This window comes from Phyllosticta citriasiana (genome assembly GCF_038021145.1).
Source record: "Phyllosticta citriasiana strain CBS 120426 chromosome Unknown IWZ02scaffold_1, whole genome shotgun sequence".
Lineage (NCBI taxonomy): Eukaryota > Fungi > Ascomycota > Dothideomycetes > Botryosphaeriales > Phyllostictaceae > Phyllosticta > Phyllosticta citriasiana.
This window is the reverse complement of record NW_027117278.1, coordinates 2,389,855-2,414,351: the sequence shown is the minus strand read 5'-3', so window position 1 is coordinate 2,414,351 and position 24,497 is coordinate 2,389,855. Positions and strand designations below refer to the sequence as shown.

The following is a 24,497-nucleotide window of genomic DNA, read 5'->3' as shown; positions in this document are numbered from 1 at the left end:
CCGTCTCCTCTCTTCGCTATTGTGGTCGAAGTGGATTCGCCAGTTGGTCTGACAGTTGCAACCCCGGTTCCTGTACAACGCCTTATCCCATTCTTCATGTATGTCACAGTCCCTCCCGGCCCGTCCCTTTCAGCTTCAGTCGAGGTTCGAGCGGGACCCGCTTTCGGGCCCGTCCCCTCTCCTCACTGTTGTGGTAGAAGTGGACTCGCCAGTTGGACTGAAAGCTGCGAATTCACGGAGCTCTTTGCCCCAAATTGCTTCTCAACCCCGAGCACCATCAATCTCGCCGCATGTACATAGCAGACCCTCACGGCTCATCCCTTCACATGACAGTCGAGGCTTGAGGTAGACCCGCTATTTGGCCCGTCTCCTCTCTTCGCTCTGGTGGTTGAAGTGGACTCGCCAGTCGGTCTGATAGTTGAACAACTGGGGCGATTTACAGGATCTCACTACCAAAGCAAATTCCCTGTCTTGTAGAAGCCGAGCGTTGTTTGAAACGGGACGGAATATGGGCGAGACGCATACACATCATTTCAAACATCTCGCCAAATGTAGACGGAGCTGCTGTCGTGTTTCCACCCCTGATGCCGTAGAACTATTACATTGTTCTCATCACATCAAAAGCAGCTGTTAACACATTGTCTTGGGTGCAGGCTAGCGACTAGCTTTGATCGTTCCTCCCTAATGACTGTCCGAGTCTTAAACACCTCTCTTCGGCCACGAAATCGCTCCTCTTTGAACCTTTCCACAGAACGTTCCAAACCGCCATGACAACACCCACCGAGCACCAGCGCCCCATCCACCTAACCAACGGGCCACTGCCGGTGTCCCTCTCGCTCGACCGCTTCCTCGTGACATGGCGCGATGTTGAGACGAAGCAGGACCTGGCGCTGGGCAACCTGGGATGTTCCACAGCCGTCGACGCAGCAGCAGGCGCCGAGACGCGCAAACCGGAGCTGTTTTTCCGCGTGGGATGGGACGCGGCGAGCGGCGGCCTGCTGCTATATTTCCACCTGCCGCTCAAGATGCGCGCGGCGGCCAGGGGACGGCGAGACGTGTATCTGGTTGTGCCGGCCGAGGGGATCGAGGCGTTGGGAGTGGATGTGGGCGCGGCGGATGACAGGGAGCGTTCAAGAGCGGGTGCACATGGAGAGGAGAGGGGCGCGAGTCGTTTGAATGGAGATGGGGAGAGAGAGGGTCGGCGGGAAAATGAGGACGAGACTGGCACAGAGGACGGAGCAGTCTTGCGTCTCCGCGTCGCCCTCGCCCGCTCCAGCACCGTCCTCATGCCTACCGCTGGTGCCAAGCGCCCTCTTGGCATGCAGTCTCGTGGGATGCTGCTCAGTCTCAAGTCGCTGGCGCAGGCACGCGAATTCGAGGTTGCGCTGCCGCACTCGCGCCAGATCGAAGATGTGTTGCGCGGCGTGGCGGACCGCGCGCACGGCGAATTGCGCACGCCGGAGATCGACCACGAGAAGACGTTCAGTGGCCGCGAGTGGGCTGAGGCGCCGTGGGGTAGGTATTTGTTAGGAGAAGGAGAGAGGTTGGAAATTGCGTGGAATCCGGTCTTGGATGAGGCGCCGCCGGCGTACGAAGATGTCGTTGGCGGTGCTGACGACGCTCGAGGTGGGCTTGAAGTGGGAGAGGCTGGAGGAGAGGAGGCGGAAGATGGCGACGGACCAGGAGCGTTCGTGTTCGAGGAGCCTGTGTCAGGATTGATGGGTGAACAGCAGGGGCAGAGAGGAGAAAAAGGTGGACGCTCTTTCGACACATCTGAGGCTCATTTCTACACGGGGCAGACCGCGGGGAGCCTTCGTCCGCCCGTCAAGCGTAAAGTGGCGGCACCAACACCGGCAGCAGCACAAGGCAATGCTCAGTGGACCACAGGGAGCATTCATCCAAACCTCAAGCGCAAAGCCGCTTCACCACCACCGCCAGCAGCAGCTCCAGCCCACGGCCCCACGCCGCCTACCACAAGGAGCATCCATCCAGCCGTCCCTATCACGACATCAGCCCTCCTACATACGCTGCACACTTACCTCTCGCCCATCTCGCCGCCCGGAGCCCTCGCCTCACAACTCCCACTGCCGCCACACTCGCAATCCGTCCTCCACCTCGGCCGCTCGCGCGCCCTCTTCAGCGACACACAATACGCACAGTTCTTCAACGGCGTAGCGTGGCTAGCGACGCTATGGCCGCGCCAACCCGACGCCCATGTAGCCCTGCTGCCGCACTGCGGACGCATGATGCAGTGCGTGCGGAGCGGCGACGCGGCGCGCTTTGTGGAGCAGCGCATCGAAGCCATGGCGGCCGCGCTGACCTTGTCCGGCGCGCCGCGGGAAAACGAGGTGGACGAGGAGAGACGATACAAGGGGGAGCAGGAGAACGCTGGCGGCGGGGAGAACGGCATGGGCACAGAGAAGCAGAGACACGGCAAAAAGCAGAAGAAGAAGAAGAAGAAGAGCGAGCGATTAGGCACGCGCAACCCGTTCGACGGACCGCCCACGCAGGCCGGCGCGCGCCTCGTCGAGTTCGTGTACACGCGTGTCGGCGAAGGCGTAGACAACTTCATCGTCGACGACTTGCTGGCGCTGCAGGAGGTGGCCGTTTTGCTTGAACGAGCGGCCGCCGCCGCGGCGGGCTTGTGTGGTGATGGTGACGGGAGGAGGGGTTTGCACGCGGCTTTGGAGCATGCGAGCGACGACGCGGTTTTTGAACTCGAGAGGCAGGCGGTTGCGTTTACGTTTCAGATGGCGGCGTGCGTGATGCTGGCGTTGTTTAAGGCGCATGAGAGGGATTGGTTTGCGGCGGGTGCGCATAGAGGTGTCGCCGTGTAATCGTATGGTAGGTACTGCGACTGTGTTGGGAGCAGTCGTTCTGCAGTGCGGATGAACTTTGGGAGCAGTCGTTGAGCAATGCGGCCCGGGTGGACATGGGCAGCGGTTCCTTTCACACTGCTGATGAACATTCAATGGAAACAGTCATTCAGCACCACTGCCGCGCTTAGGGAGCAATCGTCCTGCATCACAGACGACCATAGAGAGCATTCATTCAGCACTACGACTGCGCCCAGGGAGCTGTCCAGCACTGTGGTTGGATAACGTTCAGCACCCACCAGAAGGGTGGATTAGCTTGGATGGGTAAACGAACTAGCAACAGGAGTGGTAAGTGAACCAGCCGGTGAGGCACTTTTGTCCATTCTAGACAGCTTAGTAGAAAGCCAACTGTAAAGCAAAGCCTCATGCCCATCAAAAAAGGCCCAAAATTTTACAAATTTTTTTTCATTACTACCAACCAGACAAACCCACTCCCTCACTCCCACCGCACCACCAAAACCCCCCGCCACTGCACGCTCCCAACATCAGAGAGAACAAAACAACAGCGGCAGCACCGATCAGACGTCCACCAACACCCACTCAAGCCAGGCCAGCCGAAGCATGACACGCAGCCGAGTCGAGATCATCTCCACCGCAGCCGAAGCCGCAGTAAAAAAAAAGGCCATCACTCTAGGGCGCCGGGGATTTTCCAGTCATCAGCTCGGTTGGAGATTCTGTGGCTCTTGTAAGGAGCTCAGAAGAAAGGGCGTCTACTGTAGAAATGATTCTATGAAGTAGAGTCGCTGGAGAGGAAAAGAGGGACGCGGGGGGGGTGCGGTTTTTATAGGAGAGGGGTGGGGCGCGTGCGTCGGAGGTCGGCGCTTGCTGTTCCGTGAGCTGCCTGAGGCTGGATTGTGGTGCGGGCGTGGTTTTTTTTTTTTTTTTTTTTTTTGTGCCTGGCCTGCCTGCTTGCTTGCTTACTTTTTGCCTCCGCGTCAACACTCAACTGGCAATCCGTCCAAAACGCCCGACTTTGAAAGATCCATCGCCCATCATCCTGCCGGCCATGGTTGCTAGCTCGCAACGCGGCGGCATGGCGCCCACACATGTCAAAAAGAACGAGAAGCAAGACTGTCTGGAGCTACTGCAGATGCCACTGCTGCTAACACTGCCGCAAGCTGCGTCAAAGCGCAAAAGAAAATCACTTCCGCCAACTCCCGGAAAAACTCCCAAGACGCCTTCCGTTTCTTAATATCGTGAAAAGAAATTCCCAGCGTCCCTTGACCCTTATTTCCTCGTTTACCAGAAATGTCAAACAAAGCAACACTGTGACCGTTGAGCGCACAACTTCAACTGACGTAAATGTCGCTTCATCGCAGCCCTTCTCACCGTTGCGCCTTCTTAGGCGCTGCTGCGGCTGCCGCCGAGGTTGAGGAATCGCTGCACCCGCTCCAGATGGCGCTCAACCAGCCGCCCTGCTCCACCACTGGAACAAACGGGCTCGAACTGTGGCCTCCATTGTGACCAATTCCCGCACTGCTGCTTGCAACGCCACCACTGGCCCAGCTCTCCCAGCTCGTGCCGGCGACAAACGCCGCGAGGTCATCTCCGCCAAATGACGTTTCCAGGCCGTCTAGCCACGCCTCGTACTGCCGCTGCTGCTGACGCTGTGACGGCGGGGGCGGCGCGGAAGGAGATCCCCACGCCGGTGGCGGTACGAAGCGCTGTTGGGGGGACATGTTAGTGGCTGACGGAAGCTGTTGGTTTTGAGCGGGATACGGTTGAGTCAGCTGCTGGATCGGGGTAAAGCCGCCGGTGGACGTCGAGGGGCGCTCGTATAGGGGTGGCGCCCCGGTTGACGCCGAGCTGGACGCAGGCGGCGAAATGATGGGCGACTGGCCCGTGGTGGGTGGGGGCTGTGAGTGGGACAGCTCGGGCGACGGATTGGAGATGGGGATGCCACCCGGCCCGAAGGCAGCCGTCGGAGTTTGCTGCTTTTGCTGGGTGACAGCCGCGGCCGCAACGGTGTTGATTGCATTCCAGCGCTCTTGGCGGATCGTGTCGGGCGCCGAAGTGTTGGCGTCGACAGAGTCCCGATGTGCATACGAGGCGCTGTCGCCACTGTCTCGACGGTGGTCGTCAGTGTCCGGGGCGTCGAGCATGTCGAGGTCTTGATCCATTTCTTCCGAGCCCACAATTGACCGCATATACGCTTCAAACTGCTTGCAATCTTCTCGAGCCGAAGAATTCGTCCATGCGGAGCTGGGTGGTGATGGCGCCGCCATGGCCTTGGTGTTTCGTTCATGTTCCTTTTTGATTCGCATGTAGTAGAGGTGCACACGCTTCAGCGTTCTGAACCATCCTTCGGCCATTTGGAGCGTTTTCCGCATTTGGCTAGTAAGCTCCAAGCCTTTGCGAGAAGCCTCGGCTCCGGAGGAAATTTCTTCGGGCTTGACAAGATCGCGCAGTGGTGTGCCCTTGCTCATGTAGCCATGAGGATCCATCCAGGGAAAGTTGATGGCGTAGACACCTTTGAAAAAGTGTGAGCAGCGGACAATTTTTGATGAATATGTACGTACCGGCGAGTGCTGCCGAATAGGCCGCAAAGCCCACGACTGGTGATTCAACCAAGACGCCCCAATCCTGACACATTCGGAGAAGATCAATGACATCGCGGGCGGTCTTGAACAGCTCACGAGCGCTCTGTTCCCAAAAGCCCTCTGGTGGTGTGTATTCCTTTGGCGAGAGAGATGGCGCATCCAGCGGCCCTTGAGGTCGGGTACTTTTCAACGGAATAAAGGGAACGTAGTCGCGATGAAGAATGATGCCGCAAAGAAGCTGTACAACGTGCATAAGCACAAAAGGCGTCGACGTTCGGGATGTAATGTGTGCCGAAACGTTTCCCATTGTCAGGGTCATGTCGCGGGGAAGCGATTCCCTGAAGCTCGCGTGAAGCTTTTGCAGGGAGCTCCATGTTGAGCGGTCATCCCACGGAGGGAATTGCTCCCGTCTGCCGCGACCGGTCAGTTGGTTGTTTGGTGAGGCTAAATTTGGGACAAACGTACCTTCTGCCTCCGCTGCAAGACCACTTGACGATGCGGCCGTAGAGGTCTAGAACCTTGACGTATCGACTGAGGATTCCTTCGTCTCCTCCGACTTCCCATCTGCTGTCTTCGTCTTCGTCCTTGCCAAACGCGGAGCGGTCGCTGCTGACGGGTGTTCCACCATTTGGAGAGCCGTGTTTCGAGCCTAGCATCGTAGACGCTTTTCTCTGGGTGTGCAGTTGGCTTCGACTTGCGACGTCCTGAGCTTCCTCTCCCAGCATGAGAGTCTTGACCTTTTCGCCAAACAGGAAAGCTCGCTCGCTGCAAGGCAGCTGGATCCGCAGATCGCTCACATTGAGCATCTGAGGCCGGTACTTTCCGCTGCTCAGGAACCTATCCATAATGAAGCAGCTCCAGAACGTTCGCCTCTTTGTTTCTTGTTCGATAAAGACATCAGCCTTGCTTCCAGACATGGCATCTTGGGCGAATTGACCGAGACCTGCAGATCTTGCTTGGAGCATGTCGTCGAGCTCCGTCTCGTGCTGGAGACCCAAAAGTTGAGCAGACCGTATGGCCATTCCAACGGCTATCCATGCCTTTGACCCGCGACACATGCCCCACTCGTGCAGCCCCAGCATGAGTAGGGCTTGCACGCGCTGAAGGTCAGGACTACCCTCATCTTTGCGGTCTAGGTTTGCTCGGCATGCGGAAGCGTAGTACTCGGCAGCAACAAGTGGATTTTGTTTGGCGCTTGACGGCGAGTGATGCGCGACAAGCTGGGGGTAAGATCGAGCCGTCAACGCGAGGAACGCTAGCAACAGAGGGGGAGACAGTGCCGGAAGAGAAGCGCTGTTGCTTTCACCAAAGCCCGGAGGAGTCGCGCCCTGCAAGGATGATTGCCTAAGAGATTTGAGGAATGTTGGAGGGTGAAGAAATGGCAGATCAGTCGAATAGTGGGCCTGGAAGATGTCAAACTGCATCAGGTCAGCTAGAGTTTGGGCGGCACACAGACGTGCAGAGAGATCTTACCAAATCAGTCCAGACTTTGGGCGTCAGCACCTTGGAATCCAGTGCGTCGACGAGGGCGTGTGGGCTTTCCCGCGTCGAAAGCACTGGAGCTCCAACCGAAGCTGAGCTTTTCTTCGGCCGCGGTTGGCGTCGGGGAGTCTGCAATCACACGAATAAGCACTCTCGAGTCATCACGTCCAAAGCACGCGAAGAGTGTTGACATGACAAGTAGATTGTGAGGATGCTCGTCTACGAAGACTAGGAACAGCCACATTCCTCTCCAACGACACGCTTCATGGCAGGGGAAGTCGGGAATGGAGGGAAAACAATGGCGCAAATCGAGCGACGGGACAAGAGGGCGATTGGGAGGCGAAAACAGACATACCTCGCCAGCCGTGACTCTATCCAGGGCAGGGTTCCCTGCCTGAGGGTTGGAGTCGCGCTTCGCTACGGCGACTGATGCGCCGGCACCTGCAGCGGCGGGAGAGGGATAGGTGCATTCTCTGCCGGTGGTTTCACAAGCTCTACACGTCGTGCCGACGCCATTGTTGACGCATTTTACTTTGCTTCTTCTGCAGCGGGCGCAGGCTATGGAGGACCTCATTCGAGGTTGCTCCGAGCGCCGCGCGCCCGCTTCAGGCACGGGGCGGTGGGTTTCTTGATGCACCGGAGGCTGCGGCGGCGGGCCCGCGGTGGTCGGAAGAGCTGGCAAGGTCGGAGTGGAGTGAGGTTGCGCCGGATAAGCCGGAAGGTGAGCAGCGGCAGGGCTTGTGGTGGTTTTGCCGGCGGGGGAACTCGTGGTAGTAGGCCCGGGAGAGAGGAGGGACGAGATGGGAGCGGCCGCGGAAATCTTGACGACGGTAATGGCAACGGCCAAACGCGAAAGGAAGCAGAGGCAAAGAGGGGCTGGCTGAGGACTATTCGGAGAAAGCCAGAGCCAGGAGAAGCGTTGGTTCGAGGAGGAATGGATAGAAGACGCAGATGGCCGTGGTAGACTGGTACAGGTAGGTATGGGTAGGTGTGGGTAGGTACGGGACGGGTCTGACGTATGCCGGGTTCGGAAGGGTGAACCTCGGAGCAGCAGAGAGCAGCGCGACGGAAGCGGAAGCCAGACAGGAACGACGATCAAGACGAGGACGATGGGAGATGGAGAGGACGATTGAAGGGAAGGGAAGGAGAGCGAGGCGAGGAACGAGAGCGGCCCAGCAGCAAGTCAAGAAGGTCGGCGGGAAAGAAGGGGACGCGGGAGGGGAGGAGAGAGAAGGCGGCTCCGAGAACGAGCAAAGGGTCCGGCAGGTTCAAGGCCAGGGTCGTTTTTGGACGAGAGGTCCGTAGGTAGGTAGGCAGGCAGGCAGGTAGGTAGGCAGGTAGGTAGGTAGGCTTTTGTAATAACTAAGTAACATGGCCACGCGCGTTTGGCCGTCCGTCGCCCGGCGTAATCGGCACAGCGATCCCTTCCGCGGGTCCCGTGGGCCGTGTCGCCCTACTCGCCCTCAAGCCTTCACACACTGACTGTCAGACTGAAGCTGTGCTGTGCTGTGCTGTGCTGTGCTGTGCTGTGTCCGGCTGTCTTGCTGCTCTGTCTATTCTACGGCCGCACTGTGCCGCATCCACGTACCGATAGACAGCGACAATGCGGTTCTTGCCGGCCCGAGCTGGATGCCCACAATTTCGGGTCAAGTTGTGGAATGCCGGTGGTAAGAGGCCTTGCAGTAGACGGAGCACAGCGCCGCTGTACTGCACTGTATTATTATTGTGGTCGATATTCCGCCCTCTCTCTTCTCACCAGCCATCGGACAAGAACCCCTGTCGACGCCTGCTTCGGCTCGCCCGAATAGCCTGGCTTGGCTGACGCGATCAGCCCGCCTGTCGGACAAGAACAGGGCTCTACAAGTCATGGTGCCTTCGGCAACGAGCCGCGCCAGAGTCGCACTGCGGGGTTTCTCGTCGGCCCTCCTCAGACTCGGGATCGGATGCAAGACTCTTGGTTGGAGCATGCTCGTGCGTCGAGTGGCTTGCCTCTTCCACCTACCAAGACGGCCTTTGGACATGCTTTTTTTCGGCCCTTTCCTTGAACCTCTGATGAAGCATCCAAGCGAAGTCTGCCTCATCCGAGGTCATCCTCCGGGGCCGACCTGACTGAGCGTCACCCGAGCCCAACAGAGGCTCTAGCAGCTGCGTGCCACAATCCCGATCAAGGTGCCACGGCTGCTCTCTGGCTCTCTCTCTCTCTCTCTCTCTCTCTCTCTCTCTCTCTCTCCGTCCTCGCTCCTCAGCCCTCGGATCCCTTTCCGTGCTGCGTTCCTGACTGCGCCAGCCAGTCGTGTGCATGTCGGCATTTCATTTCTCTCTACACACGCTTCCCCGGGTAGCGGAGAGCTCTTTGACTCGTCACGTCGGCCGGCAACACCCTGCCGCGCCGCCCCGCCGAAGCATGTCTGTCCCGTCGGCCTGGATGGCAAGCCATGCAGCGGGCAAATCAATTGGTCCTAGCCTGCTGTGCAAGGTCGCGCAAGCCTGGCAAGACAAGCAATGCAGTCGATAAGCCCGTTCAACGCCATGATTGCTGAAGATGCGCGTGGAAAACACAATCAGAATCTATGTATTCAGGGCGCCTGCGTTTTGCCATGTGACGCGGACCGTCTAAATGGTGGTTCCTTGGTCTCGAAGCCGTCCTCGGGCTTGTGATGCACTTTTGCTCTAGCAAACAAGCCAGGTGCGCGCTTGTGGCCGCCATCTTGTCCAGCAACAGGCGAGTCCCTAGAGGCGAGCGCGTAGTCCAGAGGACGACCTAGCCCATTACATGTAGGAGGGGCTCGCTGCCCAACGTTGACGTCGACGACCAAAGGACGTGATGGCGAGCGCATGACGCTGGGTAACAGAGAAAAAGGCTGGATGGGAGCGCATCGTCGCAATGCTGCGGGCCTTGTATTCAAGTGTTTGCGTCCGGACTGTTGTTGTGTTGTTGTTGTTATTGTTGTTGTTTGTTGCTGCCCGCCGTCGCTGTCGCTGTCGTCGTTCCTTGACTGATGGACATGCTGAGGGCGCCAAGAGTGGTCGGGCCAAACCTCCCCACTGCCTACAGAATACCACTCCCCTCTTTCAAAGTTCACGCTGTCCTCGCCCACCAGTGATCCCGCCTCCCACCCCCCAGGCAAAACGCCCTCCCCTCCCGGCCTGCTCGCCCACACAGACTCGTCGACCGCCAGTCGCCCGTGCGAAACCTCGCTTCCATTCATTCCTCTGTCTGCACGCTCGGGCGGACGGGCGCCAATCAGGCATTAAGCTCGCTCCCGAGAGACGGACGCTGAGCCACGGTCTGCCGGAGCTTGGGGTGACAATTGACATCACCCAACAAACATCACCTCCACGGCCTGACGAGACCCTGACATCGTCTTTGCCCTCCCTCCTCGACGCGACGACTGCCGCTGCCCCAGTCTCCGCTACACCTTTTCTTGGCACACGGCCACGCGTGGGTGCATCGGCCAAACCGCATGCTTTCCCCTGCGTCATCGCACGAGGCCTGATCTTGTACGCGACTCTGCCTCAGGGACCGCGCGACTGCTCGACCGCCCCATCAACCTCTCCATCTCGACAGGGACACGACCGCCAAAATGAACGAGGACGATGCCATCAAGTCCGTTTTCGGCAAGATTGAGCGTGAAAAAGCGCTCATCAACGCCGCAAATGCCATGCGCCAGTCGACCAACAACCCCGCCGTGCTCTCCCGCCTAGATGGCCAGATTCGCGAGGGTCGCCGCAACATTGAATACCTCGAAGGCCGCGCGAGGGAGCTTCAGCTGCGCCGGGTAGGCACCGACATGGACAATATGCACCTGGGTTCCAGCAGCAACGGCTCGTCATCCCCCGAGCAGAGACGCAACAACCCTCTGCCTCCTCCTCCCAAGGACCCTTCGGGTGACTATTCGGACGCTGGCGCCTATGGTCAACCGCCCCCAGGGGGATACAGTCAGCAGCTGAGCGGCGGGCAAGTTTTGATGCCTCCCAAGGCACCATATGCCGCCCCCGGCCCTGGCCAGCCTCGCAACAGGCCAAACTACAGCAAACTTGGTACGTTTGCTACTGACAATAAGACGGAGTGGGAGCTAACTGTCGTCAGACTTGATCAAGTATGACACGCCACACCTCGGCCCTCGCATCCAATTGATGCTGTCCCAGCTTGAATTCAAGCTCAGCGTCGAAAAGCAATACAAGGATGGCATAGAAAAAATGGTTCGCCTCTACCAAATGGAGGGAGACAGGAAGAGCAAGGCCGACGCCGAAGCTCGTCGTATTGAGAGCAATCAAAAGATTCAGCTGCTCAAGCAGGCCCTCAAACGCTACGAAGATTTGCATGTGGACATTGAAGGCGGCGATGGACCTGATGGTCTGTCCAAGACTCTTTCTTTTTTTTTTTTTTTTTTTTTACAAAGCTAACACTGTGCAGATGATAGCCTGAATATATCGAGCGCCCGGAAACCACTTACCGGCCGACTAACCTTACGGATCCACGCCGTTGCGGATGTCGACCATGCTGCAACTGGACGCTTCAGCCGCGGACCCGAAACTTTTGTGATAATGAAGGTGGAAGACTCTTTCAAGGGGAGAACGAAAGCTACGAGAAACGACAAATGGATCGACGAGTTGCACGAATTCGACATTGACAAGGCTAATGAAATTGAACTTACGGTTTACGACCGGACGGGCGACCACCCCCTCCCCATTGGCATGCTCTGGATTCGCATTTCGGATATCGCCGAGGAGATGAGGCGAAAGAGGATTGAGACGGAATTGAAAAACTCGAGCGCAATGTGGGTGTCGGCCGACAAGATGGGCGGAGGAGCCGGCGGCGGTCAAGCTGAGATGCAATTCCAACCTCCCCCAGGCCAAGGACAGGCCGCCAGCGCCCCGGGTGGCACTGGAGCAGGGCCGACTGCAGACATGAGCCAAGCTGGACCTCACCCGCAGACTGGACCGATTTTTATCGACGCATGGTTTGCGCTGGAGCCCGTTGGGCGGATCCAACTCACCATGAGCTTTGGTCAGGATTTTCGTTTGTGGAGTTGGATATGATGCTGACATTTTGATAGCCAAGCAAGTCAAGGACCGTCGGCCATTTGATGTTGGTCTCAACCGTAAGGGTGCCATTCGTCAGCGCAAGGAAGAAGTCGTGGAACAGTATGGCCACAAGTTTGTCCAGCAACAGTTTTACAACATCATGCGCTGTGCGCTTTGCGGAGAGTTTCTCAAGTACGCTGCTGGAATGCAGTGCGCGGACTGCAGATACACTTGTCACAAAAAGTGCTATCAAAAGGTGGTTACCAAGTGTATCACCCAGTCCAATGCCGAGACCGATCCCGACGAAGCAAAGCTCAACCACCGCATTCCCCACCGCTTCGAGCCCTTTGCGAACATGGGCGCCAACTGGTGCTGTCACTGCGGTTACATGCTTCCGTTTGGAAAGAAGCAATGCAGGAAATGCTCAGGTAGGTGGCTTGTTAAAATCTCGGTTCTCTGCTAACCCCTTTGTAGAGTGCGGCTCGACGTGCCACGCGCAATGCGTGCACTTTGTTCCCGACTTTTGCGGCATGTCCATGGAGGTCGCCAACAAGATTCTCTTTGAAATTAAGAACACCAAGAAGCGCCAGACGTCGTCGGTGTCTTCGATGAGCTCGAGAACCCTGCGACCCTCTTCAGGTGGCCAGTCGCGACCATCGGCATCCCAGTCCTCCTCCTTTGGCTCTGGTCAGGATCAAGTACAGTCGGAAAGGTTGTCCTACGGAAGAGACTCTGCATACTCGGCGTCCCAAGGAGCGACTAACGCGGCTAGGACATCGTACAGTGCTGGAACCACGTCTCCCACCCAACAAAGACCCCAGACGGCTCCGCGAACTCAATCGTCCATGGAAGCAGCCTCGGCGGCCGCCGTTGCTCTGCAAGGCAAACAGCCACCTGGACCAGGACACTATCAACGATCATCGACCGACTACCAGCAACATTCGCCCACACGGTCCTCTGGAGGTTACCCCCAGCAGCCGGCCCAGTCTCCTCAGCAATCTTCCTACAACCCGCTCGACTATGCCAATGTGCCCGTCTATCCCACGCCACCGTTCCCCCAGCCACAATCAGCAGTCCCTCAACAGCCTCCTCCAAGGACGCAGCAGCAATATGGTGCTCCCGCACCGCCGCCGACGCAGCCCCTCCCTCCCCATCCAGGCCAAGCGCCGTCGCAAGCGCTTCAAAAGAAGGAAACCCCGGCCGCCAACTCGGCGGGAACCGGAAGACGTATTGGATTAGATCACTTTAATTTCCTCGCTGTCCTGGGGAAGGGCAACTTTGGCAAGGTCATGCTCGCCGAGACGAAGACGACAAAGCAGCTGTACGCCATTAAGGTGCTGAAGAAGGAGTTTATCATTGAGAATGACGAAGTCGAGAGCACGCGGTCAGAAAAGCGCGTGTTTTTGATTGCCAACAAGGAGCGCCATCCCTTTTTGCTGAATCTGCACGCCTGCTTCCAGACAGAGACTCGCGTCTACTTTGTCATGGAGTACATTTCGGGTGGTGATCTCATGCTCCACATCCAACGTGGCCAGTTTGGAACAAAGCGAGCTCAGTATGTTTTCCGGGGTTGTTGAGGTTCTGTGCTGACTCTTGTAGGTTTTATGCCGCGGAGGTGTGCCTTGCTCTCAAGTACTTTCACGAGAACGGCGTCATCTATCGTGACTTGAAACTCGATAACATCCTCCTCACACTAGACGGCCACATCAAGATTGCCGACTACGGTCTCTGCAAGGAAGACATGTGGTACGGCTCAACGACGAGCACTTTCTGTGGTACTCCTGAATTCATGGCCCCCGAGGTAAGTCTTCAGATGGCGTATTTTGAGCAGAGGTTGACTTGGGTAGATCTTGCTCGACAAGAAGTATGGTCGCGCCGTCGATTGGTGGGCATTTGGTGTCCTCATCTACCAGATGCTCCTACAGCAATCGCCCTTCCGCGGCGAGGACGAAGACGAAATCTACGACGCCATTCTCGCCGACGAGCCGCTATATCCCATCCACATGCCCCGGGATTCGGTCTCGATCTTGCAGAAGCTCCTCACCAGAGAGCCCGAGCTCCGTCTCGGCAGCGGCCCTACGGACGCGCAGGAAATCATGAGCCACGCCTTTTTCAGAAACATCAACTGGGAAGACGTCTACCACAAGCGCATCCCTGCCCCCTTCCTGCCGCAAATCTCCAACCCCACGGATACTAGCAACTTTGACCAGGAGTTTACGAGCGTGACCCCGGTGCTCACACCCGTCCAGTCTGGCAAGTTTTGCTTGGTTGTAATGTTTAGGAGAACGACGCTAACGTTTTGCAGTTCTTACCCAAGCGATGCAGGAGGAATTCCGTGGCTTCTCCTACTCGGCGGACTTTTTCTGAGCGAGAAAAAGTGGAGGGGAATCCACGAGAGAAGAGAAGGAGATGTAGTCCACAGCACGCATATTACACTTAAATAATTCGCGAGCCAAAACCTTGCTCCCTCCCTCATTGCCCCATCCTATGACACTTTCTTCACCTATCAAACCGCTAGCCGGAACTCCCCCCCTCTCTCCCGAGTACCTTGTATAATCGAACTCCCCCCGTTTCTACAATTGCCCGGCTGATTGAACCGGTGACCCAAATTTTTTTAAATTTTTTTTTTTGAATCGAGCCTTTTTCTCTCGAAACTCGTCTTCTCTCTGCATTGGTCTTGGCCTTTTTTGAATTGCGTTGAGAAGTTTTAGATGATGTGAAAGATTTAACGTTTCATCGACACACACTCCACCGACACGAGGCTTGCGTGCGCCCTCAAATGCACTCTTCTGAGATTACGACGGTCGAAACAACAGCAACGGTCGACTGCGATGATGTTTCTTAAGCAAATCCGCCTTGCTGTGCATCCCGCTGCTACGTCTGCCTTTGCCTGTCCAGACCAATCCACATCTCTTCCCCATAAAATCCACCTACCCACCGACAGAGGACGCTCTCCCGCCTCGACGTTCCCTCGCGCCTCTGTTTCGTAGTCTGCCTTCCTCGCTCGACCAACCAACACACACATCCGTCCATACGTCATCGTCATCATCCCGTCGTGCCGCACGCCCTCCTTGTTTCTCTCTTCCTCGCTAGCTAGCCAGCCCGCTGCCTGGCTACCCAGCTTACCGACTGTCTCGTATCCTTTCGTATCGACAGGCGTCATCCAGCCGGCCAGCCAGCCAGCCAGCCAGCCACGCGCGTCTCGCGCTCCGTAGGTTGCGTGCGAAGTCAGCGCGGGGCGGATTGGGTCACAAAGGTTAAGAGAAACGGCTTGAGGTGCTCGACCATTCGTCGGTCGAGTTGTCGGTTGAGTTTTTAGTTGGTTGGTCGGTCGGTTGGTTGGCTGTTGGACGGACGGATATGAGGACAGACGGCATGGCACAATCGCTGTTGGCCGCGCTGTTTGATTGGTGGGAAATTAGGTATGTCTCGCTCCGTCCCGCCCGCGCGGGCGGTGGTGGTAGTGGTGGTGGTGGCGGCTGTGGATAGTGTAGGGTGTAGGAAAGAGAGAAGGGTAGGAGGATTGGGGAGAGGAGGATGTGGGTATGGTGACTGTTGGTTGTTTGTTCTGGTTTGTCTGTGAAGCCGCTTTATGATGTCTTCTGCCGTTGCAGCAATGCACATAGGGTCGCTTTGCGCTCGAATACTGCGTCTTTTGAATTGGGATTGTCTTGAGACGTTTTGACATGCGTGCCACGGTCGTTGTGAGTCGGAAGTCGAATGATTGAAGCCTGATTTCACAATGAAGCCTTCATATCCTTCCTGGTTGTACCCTCCTGGTCAGCAGCGTCGGCTTCTTCTGTTCCTCTCCCTTTCATTTGGTCTTGTAAAAATGGTCCATCGCATATAGTTCCTTTCGTAAATTGGTCTTTCCGACAGAGTCTGCCATAGGCAGGAAGAAACGTGAACTTGAGATGTGCTGTTGCAGTTGCCGACGTCATGACGCTCCAAGCGCCTACCCGACCATGCCCTTTGTTTCCCGTATCCCGTTCCCGAGCTCCACACTCGGCCCTCCGCTTCTCCAGCCCTTCTCCCCACAAACAAACCATGATCCGTACGATACTGTCAAGCACCTCTGCCCCATCCCACCTCTTCAACGCTGCGAGCCACCGAATCCTCCACCGCAGCCACAGCCCATCAATCTTCCCACCAACGAAACAAACACTCATCCAAGGCCCCCAGACGCTGACCCCCGAGGGAACCGAAGGCCTACCTACCCCGGTCCTACCCCGGCCGCGCTAAGCAGTGCCGCCGCACCCCGCACTGCTTTTTGCTCCTCCTCTTCCCCGGGCCCCCGGCCTTTGCGGTGATGCGCAGCCCCGCTGCCGACTTGCTTCCCGGCCACCGATGACGGACGATGGACAGACCTGCATGCTCATATACTTCCATGTACCCAGGTCGCTTTGCCAGCTTGCCTTCGGCCGGGCCGTTGGTGCATGTTCCACCTTTGTTTGTTCCAGGTGTTGCTGTGCCGAGGTTTGCGCTCGTCCCTTGCTTTAGGTAAGGACACAGACGGGGAGCATTCGTGTGTAAGTACAGCCCACTTGCCCATGTGTACATGTACAACACAGACGATGGCTTGAAGGATGGCAATGGCTTTTGAGTGAAGAAAAGAAAGGGCGCGGAGCGCGGCGACGTTCCGTCCAGCAGTCCAGCCATCAGTAAACAATCATTCGATCAGTCAATCAAAGAGACACTGCCGCAACTGTGGAGGATTCAGGCCATGGGTGGGAGCGCTACCAGAAGCGGCTTGATGGCCGGGTATCTACATGCGTCCACACAGCCAGACAGGCAGGTTGGCATGGGGTCACTGGCGGCGACGACGGGGATGCGGTTCGGCTATCATGTTGCATGCCACCCTGCTCCAGTGGTTTGTGGATTTGCGGAGAGCAAGGCCAGGTGTGACAGGAGGGGACCTAGCTGCTGATTGGCTAGCCTGCTGTCTTGCTTGTTTACCGGCCAGTGGCTACATGCTGCCTTGGGCAGGTGGGAAGTGATTGTCGGTCGATTTACAGCTACGAGCTGGTGACCTGCACCACGACGTTCGCGTAGTAGCGTGTGGCATTTTGTTTTTGGAGTAAGCATTTTAGCCGGCGGAGGATTTTTGTGCGAGCAGCTTAATTTGTTTTCTGAATATAGGTCGCGTCCTTGCTTGCTTGCGCGCTCGCTGTCTGCGCAAAAGTTGTTGTTGTCTTTCATTTGCCCTCTCTACAGCGAGTCAGTGGTTTCGTGGTCCGCCATGTATACCATCACCAATATCTACGGTGAGAAGTTCGCAAATGTGTGTGCCACGAGCGTCTTTGACACTATTCCGCAGCCCTCGCCGGGTTTGGCACCATCGGCGGTGCTTTGTTCGGCTTCGATATTAGTAGCATGTCTGCGTGGATCGGAACTGATCAATACCATGACTATTTCAACAATCCGAGTTCAGATCTCCAAGGAGGGGTGAGAGTCTCGCGAATCAGTCGAATGCTCCTCAGGCTGAGAGAAAATGCCAGATCACAGCCAGTATGAGCGCAGGAAGTTTTGCTGGAGCTCTTGCCGCGGGTTTCTTGTCCGACAGACTGGGCCGCAAGCGCGCCATGGAAATCGCAGCGTTCATCTGGCTCATAGGCTCGGCCATCCAGTGTAGTGCGCAGAATGTCGCGCAGCTGGTCGCCGGTCGAGTCATCAACGGTTTCACAGGTTCGTCCATGAAGACCGCAAGTTGAGCGGCCAACCAAGGCCCCTCGAAAGCCACGCTGACCACCTATCTCCTCAACCAGTTGGCATCATGTCTTCGCAAGTCCCCGTCTATCTTGCCGAACTTGCTCCTGGGCGCATTCGCGGTCAAGTCGTCGGTATCCAGCAATGGGCTATCGAGTGGGGCATCCTGATCATGTATCTCGTCTCCTACGGCTGCTCCAAGATCTCCGGCCCATCTTCCTTCCGCCTCGCTTGGGGCATTCAGGGCATCCCCGCGCTCGTCTTGCTCGCCGCGCTGTTCTTCTTTCCTGAGAGCCCGCGATGGCTCGCTTCCAAGGACCGTTGGGAGGAATGCCTCCACGTCCTTTCCTTGCTCCACGGAAAGGGTGATCCGCAGCACCCCGTCGCCCAAGCCGAATATTTGGAAGGTTTGCCTCTCGGTCTCTTTGTTTATCCTCGGCGCTTCTTCGCTCCCGAAAAAATAGTGTTCTGACCTCGTTTTCCACCCTAGTTCGCGAAGCCGTCCGAGTCGCATCCGAAGCCGCTGAGCTCCCCATATTCGGACTCTTTGGACCCAAAATGTGGCGCCGTACTTTAGCTGGAACTTCCGTACAATTGTGGCAACAATTATTGGGGGGAAACGAAAGTTCAGCCTTTAATCCTTGTGGTAGATGCTTACTAACTTCAATAGGTTATGATGTGAGGCTTCAGGAAATCAAAGGCTCTCCCCCGGGGGTCCAACTGACGCGGAAATGCAGGTACTACATCGTATACGTCTTCGAAATGGCCGGGCTGACGGGTAACGTGAACCTTTACTCGTCGGCAATCCAATATGTCATCTTCCTTGTTACGACAGGCTTTACGCTGCTTTTCATCGAGAAGGTGGGCCGCCGGCAGCTGCTCGTTTACGGAGCAGTCGTGATGATGGCTTTCAACTTTGCTGTCGGCGGTTTGATGGCCTCATATGGAAATTATATGCCGAATGGTGTTAACGGCTCGTCCACCGTCCGCTGGCAGGTTACCGGTCCTCCAGCAAAGGGCGTTATCGCTTGCTCGTATTTGTTTGTGGCAGCATATGGTCTAACATGGGTAGGTAATTTGATGTTTCGTATAATTCGGAATCGTGTTGAGGATATGGTGGTGTTGAGAACCCATGGTGTTGAGAACATTCGACCATCGGAAGTGTGAGGGCTATTACGCACGGAGCACCATGCCACAAAAACGCCAACGGCGTCTCGAACTCGGAGCATTCATCCGATGGGGTTTGCGAATCGAAAAGTTGCTAACAGTCATGGTAGGCTCCGGCTGCGTGGATTTACTGCTCCGAAGTGTTCCCATTGCGCTGGCGCGCCAAGGGAGTCGGTCTCTCTGCCGCCACCAACTGGGTTTTTAACTTTGCACTGTGAGTTGAGCCGCCAGTCTACTGATTTCGACCGCCATTCTTACCTCTCATCACAAAGCGCCTACTTCGTTCCTCCCGCGTTTGAAAACATTCAGTGGAGGACGTACATCATCTTCGGCGTCTTCTGTTTCTGCTCCACGGTCCATGCGTTCTTCGGATACCCCGAGACCGCCGGCAAGACACTCGAAGAAATTGACCTCATCTTCGAACCCCATGTCAAGCCATGGAAGACGGGCGGCATCAAGAGTAACTTTGCCGAGAGAGTCGCCGCTGTGGAGAACAAATTGGGTGACGAGCCGGCCGAAGGCGTCCAACTTGGCGAGAAGGCGCAAGTGTTCAGGCACGAGGAAGCTGCTGTGTCTGTTTGACAGAGCTGGCGTGTGGAGAAGAGATGCTTTGGAGGCACGGAGCATGGGTTCGGCATCAGTGGCAAAAGCTTGCAATCTAGCATTCAGTAGTGGTCTGAATCGACAGCTTTGAGCGCGGCATCCACTCGTGAGCAAACGATCGATTTGCGGATGTTGTGTGCGACGTCAATGTAAACTCTTTGAGAAACTGCCACTATACCTGATTAGGTATAGCCATGTTCGCTCGCTCCTGAAGGGCCAGGCTTCGTGACAAAAATCGTGTCACACACAAACCTGGCCAAAGTTCTGCGGACTGGGGCTTGAATGCTCCCTGTCATCTTTCATAGTCCTTTGCTCAAATTTGTAGCCCATGACTTTGGTCACCCAGCCTTGGAGCCTCCTCTCACTACCGCGAAAAGCTGCCGCCCAACACGACGCCACAAAAGTTGAAAGACAAAATGAGGCCAGATAGATTGCTCACAAGCAAGCGACTTTGTATTTCTCTTCATTGAAGCGACAGGGAGCATCCACACGGCCCAACAGGAGCAAGATCGGTCGGGAGCTTTCGACAACCAGCTCAAGAAAAACTCCAATCATGTGCCACTCCGGCTTTTAGCAAGTCTCAGAGTCTATTTGCTTTGTCCAGTGTTTGATTTTGTAAGGGCTCTCCCATGTTCTCTCAAATAATCTAGGTCATGAGCACTGTCTGAAAACACCAACCATAGCGGCTGGAGGTTGCCCGCGTCCTCTTGACAAAGACTTGAGCTTCCAGTTGCCGGATTTCTGGCTTCGCAGGTGCACAGATTCAGGCTTGAGGGCAGGTCTTATGCGCTAGAAACCTGTCATGGCATTCATGGCACTCGGCAGTCGCACTGTTGAACCAATGGAAGAAGCGGCCGAAGGAGAAATATTAGCAATGCTGACTTGTATTTCTATGCGTTCCATGCATTCATCCAATCAAGTTGGCACCTCAGGCTTGAACCTCTGGGGGTCAATATTTTGACTTGGGGCCGGTGGCCTACCTACTATGGCGAGGAAGTCACGCCCACGGCGGCGACAGAGCTAAAGCGGAAGGAGCGCGCCCACAACACCCACACACCTCGACTCCAAAATTTGTCCTCGATCTTCCCTCTCCCATCCTCTCCACCACCGTCTATCTACAAACTCTTGGTTAGCCTTTGTCTACAGCTTCGTCACCTCTCTTATCTCCTCAGTCACACACACCTCTCCTCTCTTCCCCTCCCTTTATCTTGTCTCGAGATGTCTACTCGCGACCACCAGCAGAAGAACGAACAGGCGGGCGGTGCCCAGCCACATTCGTCGTCCTCGCGCGCGCGCTGGAGGCCTCAAGGCTCAGCGCCGCACAATCAAGGCCGGAAGCCTACGAGGTAAGTTCGCTCTCAAGGAGCATTCATGAAGACGGACAGATGCTGATTAGCCCACACCAGGACCACCGTACCAGCTCGAGCATCATCGCCAGCAGCCAACTTTTGGTGCGATTGCCAACTTTGAGACCCTGATGGCCCTCCCCTTAAGGGTAGCCAAAGGGCTGGAGTCACGGTCTGCAGAACAAAGGAGAAGCTTCGGCTCTAACCAACGAAGGTGGAGCTTCGGCTCTACAATGAAATGCAGGTCACAGTCCTACGGACGTGGCGTCGGGAGCTCTGGCCCTGACAACAGCAGTCTTGACCCGGAGGGGGGGCAAGTAGTCGACAGCTCTGGCTTTTGCCAACGACATTCTAGGCCCAGTGGGCAAGAAGTCGGGAGCGCTGGCCTTTGAAAACGACATTCTAGGCCCCGTGGGCAAGAAGTCGGGAGCTCTGGCTTTTGCTAACGACATTCTAGGCCCTGTGGGCAAGAAGTTGGCAGCTCTGGCCTTTGCTAATGACGGTCTTCACCTAATGGGCAAGAGTGGAGAAAACCACCTAAACAACCGCAGAGTAAACTGCGTCACCAAATCAGCCTGGCTTTACCCACACGTCCACGTCGTGCCAGGCGGGAACTTCTCGTCATGAGATGCTAAGATGGGTACAGCTTGATCTGTAATTGAGTAGTCAGTTGGTATTCATTCTTCATGGTTTGATGGCGCAAGTCGTTGCACTTACAACCACTCGGCTGCTCCCTGTTTGGGTCCTCGGAGGAATAAATGCTCCACATCATTCTCGCTGCTCAGCGTTGAATGCTTCCTATCCGCATCCTTGCCGGTACGAATTCTCCTTTTCCTCTGGCTCCTAGGCATTGAAGGCTTCCAATCCATCCGATGTCCGTCAGGGTTCTGAGAATCGAATGCTTCATAACCTTGTCATGTGTAAGGCGTTGAATGCTTCTTTGTTGCAGGTTCCTCTGATGGTGGAGGAATGCTCTCATCTCCACTAGCTGCTGGGTGTTGAACGCTCCCTGTCCGCGCTATTTTGATCATAGATGTCCTCGTTGTATGCCACAGCCGTTGGCACCAAGCCCAAGCCGCCTTAGTTGAGCCGTCTGGTGAAATTTAAACGCGCACCATACCTGCTACCCTCACATCCACCAAACGACATTTCAGACCATCAAACAATCATTTTTGTCTATCACGCAGCTCCTCTATGCCCTTTTAGCGCGTAGCCAAGCCACAAGATTCAACCCATCAATCAACCTACGCAGCAAGCTTTTCATCCTCGACCCTCTTGATAATCAGACTCCGAATACCACTCAGACCCTCGCTCTTCTGCACAACCGTGACGCGCTTCTCCTTGTCCTCCAGCCCGACAAACTGCTCGGGCAGCACCGTCTGAAAGTCAAAGTCGGGCTGGCCGACCAGCGCCAGCTCGACGGCGCTCGAGAACTTGGCGGGATGCGCCGTGGCGAGGGAAATGTGGTGGGACGGGGAGGGGGCGCGCTCGACGGAGCGCAGCGCGGCCGTGATGCCAACGGCCGAATGCGGGTCGAGGATGTAGTTGCCATTCTTGGTCAGAGTGCCGGCGGTGCCGTTTTTGGCCGAGGCCTTGGGGCCGGCCTGGGAGGCGGTGGAGAGGTAAACGTCCTTGATGGTCTGCAGCGTCTGCTTGTCGGACACGCGGTCAGACTCAAAGTCGGCCTTGGCGGCGTCGAGGATGGCCTGTTCGACGCCGAAGCCGTCATTGGTCTTGAGGTCGTTGAGCCAGCCCTGCACCTTTTCGCCCGCAATCTTGCGCTTCTCGGCGATGGACGAGGCAGAGGCGCCGTAAACTTGGTATGCGAGGAACCACAGCAGACGTTCAAAGTTGCTGGAGACGAGAATGTCCATGGCGGGACTCAGAGTCTCCTTGACGCCCTCGGCATGCGCCTCGACGCCGTCCTCCTTGAGACCACCCTCGGCTTCGCGGCCGTGGACCGGCTTCTTCTCGTAGTGTCCAAGCTTCCAGAAGCGGTTGAGAATGTCGTTATCGTTGGTCGCGATGACAAGCTTCTCCGCGGGCAGGCCCATGCGCTTGGCAAAGTATCCGGCCAGAATGTCGCCAAAGTTGCCAGTGGGAACGACGAAGCGGACGTGCGAGCCGGCAGTGTACGAGGGAGATCGGATGAGGGAGAAGTAGGCGGCAAAGTAGTAGGTAATCTGGGCGAGGATGCGAGCCCAGTTGATCGAGTTGACGGCGGCGAGGCGGTGGGTCCTGTTGATGGTCTCGTCGGCGAAGAGCGCCTTGACGAAGTCCTGCGGCGTATTAGAGGAGTGCGGCCATGGAGGAATCAAAACATACCTGGCAGTCATCAAAAGTACCATCCACCGCAAGGTTGTGGACGTTGGCATCCAGGACCGTCGTCATTTGCGCCTCTTGAATGGGGCTGACCTTGCCCCGAGGATGCATAATGAACACCGAGACATCCTTCTTGCCCCTCAGACCGTAGATGGCAGCAGAACCAGTGTCTCCACTGGTAGCGCCAATGACGGTCAAGTGTTCCTTGTCGCCCTCGGCCTTGCCCTTGTTGCGCCTGACCAAAAAGTATTCAAACAAGTTTCCAAGGAATTGGAGAGCAACGTCCTTGAAAGCAAAGGTGGGGCCGTGAAAGAGCTCGAGGAGGTGGACATTCTTCTTCTCGTCCAGCGTCACAGTGGGCGTGCGGTCCTGGGCGCGAAAGGTGGAATAGCTCTTGCGGATGAGCTCCTTGAGGTCGGCGGCGGGGATCTCGGAGGGAGAAACGTAGAGGGAAAAGATTTCAAATGCGAGCTCCTCGAACGAGTGGTTCTTCCACTTGGACTCCCAGTCGGCGGGCAGAGAGGGAATCTCCTCGGGAATGAAGAGACCGCCGTCATTGGCGAGGCCTTTCAGGACCACATCCTCAAAAGACAGCTGGTGCGGACGACTCAGCGCATTGCTTCAGCGCGCATGGCGGGGCGAGGAATTGGCGCCGCAGAAGGAAGGACATACATGATAAGATCCTCCCCTTGTGCTGAGGTATCTTTGCGAAGCGGTATGCGAAGACATTTTGCGAGCTATTGCAGTGATGGTGATGACTGTCAAGGCCGGGTCCGGGTGTTTTTCGTACCCCGGCCAGCCTCAAGACGCGCTTCCCCGACCGACATCGGCCTCTTCCGCCCAGCAAACTGCCGAGTGCGGACCTTGACCTGACATCGAATCACCACCAACGACAACTACACGTGCACGGCACATTTATGCTCTTCAAAAGCGCAACGCTGAAATCACAATATCCGCTTCATGCTTCCGAAGGACGATAATCGATGGCGCCGACGTCTTCCGCACCCGCTTGAAACACTGCAAATCGGTTGTGTGCACGACGTATTCCGGATCATCTCCCTCTTCTCATTGCTCGAGCCTGATCATTGGTCACGGCTTGGGGGCGGGTCGGAACGCTTTCAGACGTTTGATTTTGCAGGGATGCCAGCATGGTGACGTTCCTGGTTTCGGAAACTTGCATTATTGCCCATGTGTACAGGTTGCACCTCGACTCCCTTACGACTTGGTCTTGTTCTCGTCAACTTATCCAAGTCTGAAATCGCTTGCTCAATTCGATGCTCTTAGCATATCCGTGGAGTGGACAAGGACGCCAACTGCGCAAGACACAAGCAACCAGAAACGGCCGACTCTGATTTCGAGGCTACGAATGAACAAGAGGAGAATCTAGGGGAATCGAAGGAAAAAGGAAACATAGGGTAGACTGAATG

At 56.4% G+C, this 24,497-nt stretch overlaps 5 protein-coding genes across 5 annotated transcripts; 3 read left to right on the top strand and 2 right to left on the bottom strand.

Annotated features, from left to right (window-relative positions):
- Positions 1–767: 767 nt before the first annotated feature.
- Positions 768–2,837, top strand: IWZ02DRAFT_429457 (uncharacterized protein; the record flags this gene model as incomplete). Its single annotated transcript, XM_066765991.1, has 1 exon — positions 768–2,837. The coding sequence occupies one exon, from the start codon at positions 768–770 to the stop codon at positions 2,835–2,837; it is 2,070 nt and encodes a 689-aa protein (XP_066627418.1).
- A 1,364-nt stretch (positions 2,838–4,201) lies between these two features.
- Positions 4,202–6,840, bottom strand: IWZ02DRAFT_429456 (fungal-specific transcription factor domain-containing protein; the record flags this gene model as incomplete). The annotated part of the gene is made up of 3 exons (XM_066765990.1): positions 4,202–5,346; positions 5,396–5,826; positions 5,882–6,840. The coding sequence occupies 3 exons, from the start codon at positions 6,838–6,840 to the stop codon at positions 4,202–4,204; spliced, it is 2,535 nt and encodes an 844-aa protein (XP_066627417.1).
- A 3,455-nt stretch (positions 6,841–10,295) lies between these two features.
- IWZ02DRAFT_27495 (protein kinase C) lies at positions 10,296–14,472 on the top strand. The gene is made up of 8 exons (XM_066763548.1): positions 10,296–10,939; positions 10,989–11,255; positions 11,316–11,909; positions 11,959–12,354; positions 12,401–13,481; positions 13,526–13,727; positions 13,774–14,179; positions 14,232–14,472. Exons 1-8 carry the CDS (start codon positions 10,483–10,485, stop codon positions 14,291–14,293), a joined length of 3,465 nt encoding a protein of 1,154 aa, XP_066627416.1. The 5' UTR covers positions 10,296–10,482; the 3' UTR covers positions 14,294–14,472.
- Positions 14,473–17,165: 2,693 nt separating this feature from the next.
- IWZ02DRAFT_467218 (glucose transporter) lies at positions 17,166–19,381 on the top strand (the record flags this gene model as incomplete). Its single annotated transcript, XM_066768547.1, has 8 exons — positions 17,166–17,190; positions 17,244–17,371; positions 17,425–17,611; positions 17,692–18,039; positions 18,123–18,228; positions 18,370–18,700; positions 18,910–19,013; positions 19,072–19,381. The coding sequence occupies 8 exons, from the start codon at positions 17,166–17,168 to the stop codon at positions 19,379–19,381; spliced, it is 1,539 nt and encodes a 512-aa protein (XP_066627415.1).
- A 2,478-nt stretch (positions 19,382–21,859) lies between these two features.
- Positions 21,860–23,831, bottom strand: IWZ02DRAFT_27890 (threonine synthase-like protein). Its single transcript, XM_066763612.1, has 3 exons — positions 23,743–23,831; positions 23,074–23,664; positions 21,860–23,027 (listed from the first exon to the last, which is right to left on the bottom strand). Exons 1-3 carry the CDS (start codon positions 23,797–23,799, stop codon positions 21,993–21,995), a joined length of 1,683 nt encoding a protein of 560 aa, XP_066627414.1. The 5' UTR covers positions 23,800–23,831; the 3' UTR covers positions 21,860–21,992.
- Positions 23,832–24,497: the final 666 nt, after the last annotated feature.